This window comes from Mchenga conophoros, linkage group LG3 (genome assembly GCF_057382185.1).
Source record: "Mchenga conophoros isolate Kocher_MC1m ecotype Shallow Benthic linkage group LG3, M_conophoros_male_GT1.1, whole genome shotgun sequence".
Taxonomy (NCBI): Eukaryota; Metazoa; Chordata; class Actinopteri; order Cichliformes; family Cichlidae; genus Mchenga; species Mchenga conophoros.
In genome coordinates this window covers 45,117,135-45,130,297 of record NC_140528.1, presented here as the reverse complement: position 1 = coordinate 45,130,297, position 13,163 = coordinate 45,117,135, and the positions used below count along the sequence as shown (strand labels likewise).

General features: G+C 42.3%; 1 protein-coding gene across 1 annotated transcript; it reads right to left on the bottom strand.

Moving 5' to 3' along the window:
* Nucleotides 1-2,590: 2,590 nt before the first annotated feature.
* On the bottom strand, nucleotides 2,591-9,204 carry LOC146578944 (PRELI domain-containing protein 1, mitochondrial-like). The gene is made up of 6 exons (XM_085267866.1): nucleotides 9,092-9,204; nucleotides 6,512-6,593; nucleotides 6,168-6,173; nucleotides 5,470-5,583; nucleotides 3,414-3,492; nucleotides 2,591-2,727 (listed from the first exon to the last, which is right to left on the bottom strand). Exons 1-6 carry the CDS (start codon nucleotides 9,202-9,204, stop codon nucleotides 2,636-2,638), a joined length of 486 nt encoding a protein of 161 aa, XP_085123992.1. The 3' UTR covers nucleotides 2,591-2,635.
* Between the last annotated feature and the right edge of the window lie 3,959 nt (nucleotides 9,205-13,163).

Here is a 13,163-nt window from a genome sequence, read left to right as displayed (position 1 = left end):
TTTTCGACACCCTCATAGCGCTTTACAATTCCACTATTCATTCACTCACACACTGGTGGAGGCAAGCTACAGTTGTAGCCACAGCTGCCCTGGGGCAGACTGACAGAAGTGAGACTGCCATATCACGCCATCAGCCCCTCTGGCCAACACCAGTAGGCAGTAGGTAAAGTGTCTTGTCCATCGAACCGGCAACCTTCCGGTTACATAGATGAGCTTCCCAACCCGCCGCCCCGGTCGTCTAGTCTCATCATAAAGATGTTCTGCAGAATGCATTTGGCTTGTCCATATGAGCAGCTACAAATTTCAGTGGAGTTTGAAGGTGTTATTTTTGGAGTAGGAGTTTGTTTCTTGGTCAGCACCCTCTCATTCCGTGGCAATTTAAAACTGACTTTGCTATCGACGTTGATGCTGGTGTTCCAGAAGTTTCCTGTTCATGGCAGGCTTGAGCCTGGGGGATCCCTGAACATCCTGACCAATTTCCTCTCATCTGATAGTGACAGTTTGGCTCTTCTTTCAGTCCTTAGCAATGAGACATCCAAATAACTTGTACTTAGATGAAACTGCTTGAACTGATGATCTTGGAATCTGCAGTTGCTTAGAAATAGCTCCAACAGACCTTCCCAACTCATGTTAATCTACAGTTTTCCTTCTTATATCTTCACTTAGGCTTTCCCATTACAAGCATTGGTCAATCCAGTGAGGGCTGTTTAACAAATTCTTTTTATCCGGGCAAAGAGAAACCCACAAGTTTTTTCTCTTTTATTTTCAGGTGCTTACTTTACCATGTAAGAACCATGTAGAACCTTCAGCGTCAAGATGTGTGAATAGATATTATATAGAACACACAGGGAGTGGGCAGAAGTTTTAACACTGATGTCCCTCTTCTAGCCAACATGCAGGACAGTTTATATGGCTAAAATATATTTTTGTAGCAGGCTGTAAATATCTTTATTTCTGTTGTAAAGTTTGACATTTTGCGTCTGTGGGAACTGACTCACTTTTGGTCACTTTTAGAACCAGTCTGAAGTGGATATTAGAGAAACTGCAGTGTTCAGTGCTTTAACATTAGCTTTATTTGTTAGCCCCAGAGGTTGATTTTGCATAATGCAGCTTGGCATGCTGCAATATTAACATACACCAGGTTACTGACAACCCTTTTTCGAGCTACCAAATGGAAAAATGGGAAAGCCAAAACGGATAAGACTACATCTAAAACACAATATCCTCTTTAGCATGAGACAAAACAAAACTCAACTCTGACCTTCCCCTTGGTCTCAATGGGTTGGCCAATTATCCAGAACATAAATCTATTGGAATTTTAAGATCAGAGCCATACCACCAGAAAACAAACATCTACTCAAACTGGCATATGGATACTATGAAACATGCATTTCTACAACAGTCTGATTCTAAACTACCTGAATCTGATGTAAACCCGTTCCTATTGATAGAAAATCTCTTAAGACATTTACTGTGGGAGGTCCCAAAGAAATCCAAGATGACAATAATCATTCAGAGAATTCTACAAAATAAGACAAAAAACTATTTCCATATAAAAATATAAAAACAAAGATAAGAAAAGTCAACATAAACTTAAATTATTAACTTAATATCATGTTTACATTACATAACTGACAAATTACAAACTGCAAACTTAAAAAAAAATTACTAAAACTTTAATAAGATGATTAAATCAGTCTCAAGGAATCCTGGGAATTATTGTAGTTCATTGCTCTGGTGACTTTGAAAAGTAATCAGTATCAGCTAATGTGTCACCAATCAGAACTGAGGATGAGTGGATGCCCCACCGTTTTAGTGCTGCTCTTCAAACGAGCCATAGAGATTGAAAATGTGACGTCATTCAAGGGTAAAACCGCAAAGGATTCTGGGAATTCGTGGCAAGAGGTACTAGCGCATACAGGCTTTCAATTGAAATCAGTTACACAGCGATAAAAAGAAACACAAAAAATGGAAAGAAGCTGTTGTATTATTAACTGCAATAGCCGGTCACATGACAGCCACGGGAAGCCGACGGGTAAAGCAGATAAAACAGGTTTTTTGTTTTTTTGTATCACTAATTGCCCAGTACGATTACAGCATACAATATTATTGTCACTGCTACATTTCTGTAATCCGTACCAGAAATTATTTCCACTACTAATTAATTACCATTGAGCTTAAAGGTCCTAATAATAAACGGTTAACGAATGTGTATTTATGAAGACGATTTGTGAGACTGGTAAACTTACCTTTGTTTGTACGATGGTCTTTCGTTCTACACGGTGCATTTCAAGGTCCTGTACCCATCCGTCAGTAAACTGTACCTGGGCTTGTTGCAGTGACCTGAAGTTACTAAACTTCATGAATGTATGCACTGGTGGTTTTCTTTGCCTTTTCGTCGAGTCTGTCTTTGTACAGACCGGCATTGTTATCCTTCGTTTTGTACATACCTTTTTTGGGGGGCAAAGAAAAAGCAAGAAGGTATTGGAACCGGAGAATGAACGTTTTGCAGTGCTGCAAATACTTGCATTTGATGCGGTACTTGGATTGTTTTGCCACGAGTTCCCGGCATGCAATGTGCGAAAGTCACGTGGTCTGTCAATCTCTATTGTGGGCTTGTTGTTCCTACTGAGGTTCAGACAAACTGTTTGGGTTTCTGGTTGGGGGTCGGCGTGGCTTGTGGTGGGAGGGGCTTTTGCTTCTCTGATGACTCTCCCTGGTCACTAGCTGTGGATAAATAAAAGTAGAAAATGAGGAACTGTCACACTGATCTGAGCCCTGAAGTGAAAAATAAACTGAATATGAGCATAATGGAGCTGAAAATAGGTTTAAGGTTTAAAACAAGAAAAGAAAATGCACAGTTCTCACACCCGGAGTGTACCGTCGTCTTTTATATGCAATCTAAGGTTTAAGTTCTAATGACCGAAAATCAGGCTGATCTAAACTACATCTACATAAAAAAGTCAAAAGAGAAGACTCATATGACATTTGTTATTCATATTTTAATAAATAAAAAAAATTGTGAATCCTGTGACCAAATCTAAAAATCAATGAAAAATTTGACATCACTCTAAGCCACCACCAAAGGTGTGCAATACAGTAAATGTTGGTCTCAATCTGATACTAGATTGAGACCAACGTTTAATGAAATGCTCTAAAAGTTAAATTAGACAAAGATGATCAGAGAAAATAAAAACCACAGTTTTTAAATGATGATTTCCCTTTTTAAGAAAGAAAAAAACAGCGGTTTTGTGATAGGCTGACGTTTGTTTTCTTGGTTTTAACTGGATTTCTTTTTACAGTTTCAGGACTTTTGTACAAAAACACATAGCTTGTGGTAATTAAGCTTCAGGTTTTGGTGAAGCCCTCAGAGGTGAAATACAAATGTGTGTGTGCATGTATTTGTGACTTACTCTGTAGCTTGGAGAGAGAGTACTCCAGCCCTCTCATGGCTTTAGCTTGGTTACTTTTAAACCTGGCGAGACCGAATTCCTGGCGGAGAAAGACAAAGAATTAGTCAAAGATAAATACCCGCACCATACGCAGTGTTGGGAAGGTTACTTTTAAAATGTATTCCGTTACAGAATACAGAATACATGCCCCAAAATGTATTCTGTAACGTATTCCGTTACGTTACTCAATGAGAGTAACGTATTCTGAATACTTTGGATTACTTAATATATTATCGTGCTTTTTACAACAACGTGAATGTACTATTGCTGTGTGATTTATTACTATTACTGAAGGTCCGCGACTCCGAACTGTAGTAAAGGGACCTCTGACTAATACGGCGGGGTCCCTGTCGGCTCGTAGCCGAACAATAGCTTTACTTTGTTGTGTGGGTCAACTTTTCTTGCGAGAGACAGAGAGAGGCGTTGAAAGACTGCTCCAACGGAACTTATTGTTTTCGGAGGAAAACACGAACACGGTGTACAGTCGAGTCTTAATAGCTTACTTACAACTGGGCTCGTCAGGCACTCTTCTTGGCTGCAGTGGTTATTATTATATTTACATGCTTCCAGCTCCCGTTTTTGCTCGATGACAACTCGTACCTTTCCACTCGCCTTTTTCTCCCTCCTCGCGCTCACAGACACATAACGTGTATGGCAGTCCATTCTCCCTGCAACACGGACTACACTGCCCATGATGCTACATTCTTTAGAGCTATGCTTGTAGCATTCTGCCTGTTAGCTTAGCACAACAACAACAACGAAAAGGCGCTCTCTCACCCAGGAAACACACAGTCGCAGAGAGAGAGAGCGTCGCCCTGTAACCATGACAACCGTAACGCTGCCGCCTGGAACAATAGAACGTAGCTGTCAAACAAAACCCAAACAGTCCTGACCCGCAACAAAATGAAACAGGAAAGTACCGCCGTGTAATCCATTTATTCTGAATACCACCTTTTTAAACGGTAACTGTAACGGAATACAGTTACTCATATTTTGTATTTTAAATACGTAATGGCGGTACATGTATTCCGTTACTCCCAAACACTGACCATACGTTAGCTGTATATAGATACTGACGAAGTGTCACATAGTTGGTTTTGGTATCTTGGCTTGGCTTGAGAGCCAGGAGGTATTACTTCACAATTTTCTGAGTGTTTGCAGACAAGTCAGCATCTTCCATGCAAACTATGGGCGACAATGGACAATCTGATAAGAGACCAAACCAATCGCAGACAGAATTTTGGTGCAGCACCCTCTTTGCAACGAATTTCCCCAGCAACAACTCGCTAACTAGTCATGACAGTTATAAAGAAAGACAATAAATTGAATGAATTATGAAACGCTTATTTTTTTCTATTAGACCTGAAAATGTTGTGTAATACTACAACCTGAAACTACAAACAGATTTCGTTGGCCTGTACAGAAGAAAAAGGGAAAAAAAATGTAACAACAGCTGTGAAATGGAATAGTCCAAATCACCAAAAGTAAACTGGACCTGGGCTTGTTGCAGGGATCTGAAGTTAATAAACATGAAGTGCATACACTCACACTTAGGATCATACAATAATAAATATGTCCGTGATGAAAGTTGGGCAGCACGCTAACGTCCTTACTCCACTCTGTATGCTCGTATGGGTCTGACCCTTTCAATCCTTTGATTTTTTCCTTGTCCTTTTTTTTTGCCTTTTCGTCAAGTCTGTCTTTGTACGGACCTGCAGTGTTGTCCGTCGTTTTGTACATAACTGTTTTTGGGGTAAATAAAATGCAAGTAGGGATTAAAACCACAGAATTAATGATTACCGGTGCTGGAAATACTAGCGCTTGATGCAGTGTTTTGATTTTGTTGCCACGGGTACCCACAAAGCAATGCACGAAGGTCACGTGGTCTGTCAATCTCTATCAGAAATACACTAAGAGAAGCTGGTGTGTTCTTTATACTTTAAGTGATAGTAGGTTGAGTTTGGGTTTTGGTGGCCAATTTTCCTTAGGACTGAAACATTTGTATGTTTGTGTATACCTGTATGGGTCGACCCAGTCCATATACAGCTGTGGAGATCCAGGCCTCCCTCCTCAATTTGGTCCAAGATGGCCGACCATGGTTCTCTTCAAACAGACACCGCTCCACAACAGTCTTAGAGGCAGAGACGGTAGAAAATGTACAAAAAAGCCCGTTTTTACTCCAAACACAAACTATGTTCAAGCACAGGAAAAAGTATTATATTCAACTTAGTTAAATACTGAAAATGTTAAAACCAACCAGACTGTAAGAGGCCTTGTAGTTTTCCAGTCAAAAAGCATTTATACCTGTGTTCAGTGCAGTTCTTTAAATCTGCAAATTCATCCATTTTCTTGTCCTTTCTGAGATGAGCAAAAGTGGAGAGAATGGCCTCATTTAGGAAACTATCTCCAGCCTTTCCAGCAAGGCATTCCCAGTCCAGTCCTGTTTCTGTCCCAGGTCTCCTCACAGCTGGACATGCCCAAAACCCCTGACCTAGTCCATCAAAGTCTAGATGTGCAGGAGATCTCCTATTCAGGTGCTCAAACCATGTCAGCTGGTTCCTCTATTACAGTGGTTCCCAAACTTTTTTTTGCTGCCTTTGTTTTACAACACGCACGCACACGCACAAACACATCCTCCAACCACACACGCCCATATTTTGCTCCATTGCGGTTTCTTTCACACCTCAAACATTTAGTAAACAACTAAGCAAATACAAGTAACTTGCAATAAATTACAGGCAGTAAGAAAGTAAACTATTACGCTACGTCCACAACTACATGGGTATTTTTGAAAACGCAGCTGTTTCGTTCACACATAAACAGCATTTCGAATCACCGAAAACTGAGATTTTTTTAAAACTCCTTTTTTTCCGTTTACGTGTGGATGACCAAAGGGCAAATATGCTTCACCAGATTTTCTAGTCTTTGGCTTAGAATGAAGTTGGTTTGGAAACATATTCAGCGATGCTTCATCTCCTGCTTTGCATTTCTGTGGGCGCCCTGTGCTAGCAGTGTCCAAGAGTTTTGTTTTTTCTCTCCCCCCCCCCCCCTTTTCATACCGCCCCCCCCTGCATTGGCTCTGTCTTGGTGATGAGCGTGTGGGCCTGAGGGTCCACGATAGAATCTTCCAGGACGTAGACCCAATGGCGTGTCCAGCGGGCCACAGGCCACCCCCCAAACCAGACTGGCCACCCCTGGTGCCACCCCAAAGGCAAAACAATAAAATTCAATCAAATATCAAATGTCCGATTATGTTTTCACGGTGACGCTCAGATATCCGAGTGTAAGTGAATGCAGCATCGCTTCTGCGCTATGTGCATCACGTTAGCAAAGGTAGGAGAGCCAAGCACGAAAGACGTCACTGCAGGAAACAATTTTTCGGTGAAAGAAAATGAGGACAGAATAAATGTCCCGGTAAGTAATATCAAGTTTGTTGAGTTTAGTAAACTTCGGTGAAATTAGAATACCAAGGAAAAAAATAACACTTAAAGAATTATTGCAGCTGTGGAATATTTCAGACAGTATGCTACTGAGGGCAGCTAACATAAGAGTTATGAGTTATAAGATAATCTAAGTCGTAACATTGCTGTATGGAGCTGCAGATTTGGTTGCAGGTTAACATAGCTGGACTGGCCATCGGGCATACCGGGCATATCCCCAGTGACTTATTTTTTATTTTTTTTGTAATGGCATGAACAATGAGGGGTGGTGGATTGGCCAGATGCAGGTCGATGTGTAGAAATAACTCCGTTGTTTGGTGGTGGCTATGGCGGGGCTTCCACAGAGGCAGCAGGTGGATGAGGGAAGGGGAGGCAGGAGGAGAGACCCGAAGCAGCCGCCAGTCCGAGTGTCAAGTGAACTGAACTTCAGGTAAGAAGTTATGACCTGCAGTCTATCTGGGTCAGATATAAACCAAGTTTAGGTGGAGTTTATTTTCATGTTGCTGACTTTTTACTGTCAGTTGCAATAACTCATACTGCGTTCTAGCCAGTTTGACGGAGTTTTTATACAGCTGGGTGGGTGCTATGATGTTACTGATAGTGAACTTTATTTTATTCATAAGGTTAGTAGAGTTGCCAACGGCTCCTTAAAAAAATGGAATGGTCCCTCATTCAGAGAAAATATTACGCGTTTCGTATTGAGCTGAGAAGAGACGCAGTTTGTCCCGGACTTTAGCTAGAATGGAAAAAGACACAAAGCTGGATTTATTCTGTCTTTATGCTGCACAGCTGCCTCTTCTCTCATTCTCTCCCCCTCCCTCTCCTGTTGCTACTTCAATCATGAAACTGATCAATGATCAGCTGATCGTCTCTCTTGTTTGTTTATCGCCCACTTTGCGCCAGAAAGAGGAAACCAGCAGATATTGCGCTAAACAACAGCAGCACGTTTAAGCTTGATCAGCTGTTGTTAGAATGTATTTAATATTAATTTCTAGTATCAGCTGATGTTTGCTGGAGCCACAGCTGTAAAGCTGCTGGTCATGATGTCTGTTTAGATATGTGGTGAGAGGGAAACATGAAGATGAAACCAGGAGATGTCCTTACTGAATCATCAGAGCTGAACAGGTGATGGAGAAACAGGTTTACCTTTTATTGTGACATGAATGAGTTGAAGTTATGAACTGTTTCTGAGAGACAAATAACACCAGGATCCTTTTTTATGTAGCTGACAGCTGGTAACTGTGCAGGGGCGGGTCTAGCAAAGTTTTGCCAGGGGGCCAGGTAGGGCATTAACAGGGAAAGGTGGGCACAAAGAAATACTTTTCTTTCTTATTCTCATTTAAAATACCTAGTTTTTATTAAATAATTATCTAAATCTTACAACCAAAGTTTTTATCTGACGTAAAATGTATAGAAATCATACATATACCAACAAGACTGTACATCACTGTCACAACAGCATTTGTTTTCATTCAAAGGCTTTATGGTTTTAATACCTGGTGGGTCGGTCTGTAGTAAAAATGCCCAATTTTTTTGTCCCAGTCCAGCCCTGCAGGTTAATACTGGCAGTGTCACCATGCCAGCTGACTGTATTTTATCATCAGCCAGTGTTGTTCTTTATCAATATTACCAAAGTTTACCATAAGGCAGCATAGAAAGTATTTACTTGCTTTCAGGTTTTATTCAAATGTTAGTCTTTTCATTTGTTTCCCCACTTTTTTCCTGTTTCAAAATCAAACACCAGTTTGTGAGAAGATTATCTTCTTTTTTTAACAGGCAGATAAAGTTTTGCATTGGCATTGGCTAATTTGTCAATTGTTTGTTACAAATGTTCGTATTTTAATTTTCAAAAATGTTTTTGCCCAAAACATATGTGCACTATATGTCAGTAAAAATACTATGCAAATATTGATGTCCTTGAATGCTGAGTAAACACTGACAAAGCACTGATTGTATCTCTTGTACTTTATCAACGCAGTATCTAAAAACTTTGCACCGTAGTGGTTAAAATCTCATTCTAATAAGAGTTAAAAGTGCATTTGGTTATTAGGTTTATAGGATTATTGAATTATGGTTAAGGGTTGGTAGAATTTTTTTTTTAAACATTATCTGCCAATTAAATCTGCCACCCTTCTCCAAATCTGTGCCCCTACCTGGCCCCCCCAACAAAAATTTTCTAGACACGCCACTGCGTAGACCGCCCGAGCCATGTGCATGGGGAAGACCCGCTCCGCCCAGCCCGGCAGGCGGTTGGTCTTCGTCAGCAGTCGCCTGGACAGCAGGTGGTTGGGTTGGGTTGAGTTCCTCTTCATGTTTAAGTTTGTAGAATAAAATTTATGTTCCCGTTGCTATGAACACTCACTGACTTTGATCACGGCAAGCAAGAGAGGATAGGACAGTCGTGCCAAAGTCCCCATTAACAGGACATAGACAGCTGATTGTGCCTGCATTAGTGCCTGAAAATCCGGGTAGCTTTAAATTCTAACAGTGTGTTTAAATGACTTTAGTTTTCATACCACAAAAAGTTTTCAGACGCTAGTTTTCAGACACCAAATGAAAACCGTTGGGGTGAGCACGTTTTTAAATATGCAATTGTTAACAGTAGAATCTAAAGTTGCCACTTTAGTGAAAAAATGACTTTGCGTTGGCCGGGAATTGAACCCGGCTCAATTGCTTGGAAGGCAGCTATGCTAACCTCTATACCACCAATGCTCACATTAGGAGAGTGGAAAGTAGAGCGACTTATCCTGTGATTAACACAATACTAGTACTTCTATGCAATGCTTTTCATCATAGCATTTGTTTACTGTAAAAACTGTTAGCTGCGACCGTTATTAGGTGTTGCTACAGCTCCGAGGCCAGCATTGCTAATCCCTTTGTTTTATAACCGCACTTCACCAGCGGGCTCAAGCTAGTTAGCTGTTTAACGCGGTCGCCGGTCGCCGCTTCGTCATAGTCTTCTTTTTTTTAAATCTAAATGCTGAAGTCAGCGTCCGAGGCTCTAAACACCCTCTACCGTAAACGTCGCAGTCTGTTGTAGCTGCTGAGGAAGCTAACAGCTTCGGCTAGCCAAGTAACGGACGTACCTAAAGCGCGTGTTTCTCAAAGCCCGGCGGACTGTAAGGGAGCCGGCATGGATAAAACACAGCAGCGGGGCAGTTCGGGGGTTTCTTTGTAGCAGCTGCTTATTTGAGACAGAAACAAAGAAGAAAAAAAGTGGACCCAGGCGGTCATACGTGCACTTACCGCCTTTTTCCACCAGATGGCAGACTAGACAAGCAGAAATCAGGTCGCGCTGCTTGGTAAACGGTTCACGACTAAATCCACATGATCTGCAGACCGCATGAAGTTTGGAGGTCTGTGGCAACTCTGCAAAAATTTGGTGCCCTCTGTGCACTCACTCTATCAATTTACATGATTTACATATTTTAGTCTAGGCAACCCAAAATGTGACGTTCACATATGTGGACGCCAGGTTCTAGGAGGTTAAAGAAGTCCAGACGCTTTTCCTTCCAAGCTCCTTAGATCACAATACAGTTTCTCTCAATCTTTTAAAGTGTAAATCTGTCTGTACTTGCTGGTACCACTTCTGTCTGTTGCACTTATTTACTCTAGGATGGGTGTCAGCTAACAGAAAAGGAGTAAATACTTTTTTCCATTGTTACAAAATAAAATAATAAATAAATAACTATACTGTACAGGCAAAAATATACTACAGACACTTTTCAGTTGTGAATTGAAGCAGGCCTGGTCAGATTTAGATCAAATCTAAGTTTCAGGTGATATATCCACTTAGACTATGGTTTAAAGATCTAATGTTTAAGAGAATAAAGTTGTTATGATGAGATTGAGCAGTGATTGATCACCTGGACTTGCTTGATACCCTGCACTTGCCACAGAATTCCTATCACATAAGCTGGCCCTGAAGACCTGCACTTCATGTTGTTGATGAAAAAAAGACAGTTGAAAAATGCAAGAAATGTTTAAGAAATTCTAAGATTTTTTTTTTCTTGGGCAGCACGGTGGCACGGTGGTTAGCACCTTTGCCGCACAGCAAGAAGGTCCTGAGTTCAATTCCAACATCAGGCCGGGGTCTTTCTGTGTGGAGTTTGCATGTTCTCCCCGTGTTTGCGTGGGTTCTTTCTGGGTTCCGGCTTCCTCCCACCGTCCAAAGACATGCAGCTTGTGGGGATAGGGTAATTGGATAATCCAAATTCGGAGTATGTGGCAGGGACTAAACACGATCACAGACTTTAGAGGGAAAACCAGACCACGGCCTCTCTGTGTGAGGATCTAAACGTATTCTACGCTAGATTCGACACAGCGAACACCATGAGACCGGACAGTGTGCGCACCGCGGATGACGTCAGTGCGCACACTGTGTCTGAGGAGGATGTGCGGAAGTGCTTCAGGAAGGTGAACGCACGCAAAGCTACTGGTCCGGACGGGATTCCCGGCCGCGTCCTCAGGTCATGCGTGGCTCAGCTGGCTGGAGTGTTCACGCACATCTTCAACCTTTCCCTCTCTCTGTCTGTAGTCCCAGCCTGCTTCAAAATGGCCACCATCGTCCCTGTACCCAAATCCTCCACCATCTCCTCATTGAACGACTGGCGACCTGTAGCCCTGACCCCCATCGTAAGCAAATGCTTCGAGAAGCTGGTCAGGGACTTCATCTGCTCTGCACTACCCGACTCACTGGACCCTCTACAGTTTGCATACCGCCACAACAGGTCCACTGATGATGCCATAGCCCTGACACTACACACTGCCCTGTCACACCTGGAGAAGAGAGACACGTATGTGAGAATGCTGTTTGTAGATTACAGCTCAGCATTCAATACCATCGTTCCCTCGAAGCTGGACAGGAAACTGCAGGATCTAGGACTGAGCAGCTCCCTCTGCAGCTGGATCCTTAGCTTCCTGTCTGACAGACGCCAGGTGGTCAGACTGGGCAGCATCACCTCATCCCCCATCACACTGAACACTGGTGCTCCACAGGGGTGTGTACTGAGCCCTCTCCTGTACTCACTCTACACCTACGACTGCACAGCCACTAACAGCTCCAACATCATTGTGAAGTTTGCAGACGACACTACAGTGGTGGGTCTTATCACCAACGGTGATGAGACGGCTTACAGGGAGGAGGTCAGCGCCCTGACCCACTGGTGTCAAGACAACCATCTCACCCTCAACGTCGCAAAGACAAAGGAGTTGATAGTGGACTTCCGGAGGTGCAGAGAAGTACACACCCCCATCACCATCAACGGCGCTGCTGTGGAGAGAGTGAGCAGCTTCCGGTTCCTTGGAGTACATCTGGCTGAGGATCTTACGTGGTCAGTACACACAAACAAAACAGTGAAGAAGGCGCAGCAGCGCCTCTTCTTTCTCAGGAGACTGAAAAGATTCGGCATGAGCCCCCGCATCCTCAGGACCTTCTATCACTGTGCCATTGAGAGCATCCTCACTGGATGCATCACCACCTGGTATGGCAACAGCACCGCCTACAACTACAAAGCTCTCCAGCGAGTAGTGCGGTGCTCTGAACGGATAATTGGAGGTGAGCTTCCCTCCCTCCAAGACATCTACAGGAAGCGCTGCCTGAGGAAAGCGGGGAGGATCATCAAGGACTCCAGTCACCCCAGCCATAAACTGTTCAGACTGCTTCCATCAGGAAGGAGGTTCTGCAGCATCCGGTCCCGTACCAGCAGACTGAGAGACAGCTTTTTCCATCAGGCCATCAGACTGCTGAACACGTCATAGACACCTCAGCTTCACTACTGGAACTTCAACATTATGCACTCCACACTGTATATAAATGCCACTTGTTCTGCACATATTCAACTCTGTATATTTTATATATTTTATTATTATTATTATTATTATTATTATTATTTTTTTTTTTTTTTTTTTTTTTACTATTTAATTTGTAAAAATGTGTATACACACACACACACACACACACACACACACACACACGTAGGAAAATATTTAGTATACACATCCAGAAATGCATACACTATTATATATTGTACATATATTTATTAGTTTCAGGTTGGCCATTCTTGTATTTTGCTCGTTTGTGTTGTTGTGTTTGCACATCTCTGTTGCTTGTGGAGCTCGCACACAAGAATTTCACTCGCATGTGCTGTGCCAGTGTGCCTGCACATGTGATGTGACAATAAAAGTGATTTGATTTGATTTGATTTGATTTGATTTGATTTGAAATTACCACTAGGTGTGAATGTGCGAGTGAATGTGAGTGCGAATGGTT

What these genes read in the sequence shown, in the direction of transcription:
- LOC146578944 (XM_085267866.1), bottom strand. Translation starts at nt 9,204, where the DNA reads ATGAAGAGGAACTCAACCCAACCCAACCACCTGCTGTCCAGGCGACTG. An exon ending in CCCATGCACATGGCTCGGGC is followed by an intron (nt 6,594 to 9,091) that starts GGTCTACGCAGT and finishes GACACGCCATTG; the next exon opens with GGTCTACGTCCTGGAAGATT. An exon ending in CTCTCTCTCCAAGCTACAGA is followed by an intron (nt 2,728 to 3,413) that starts GTAAGTCACAAA and finishes ATTTATCCACAG; the next exon opens with CTAGTGACCAGGGAGAGTCA.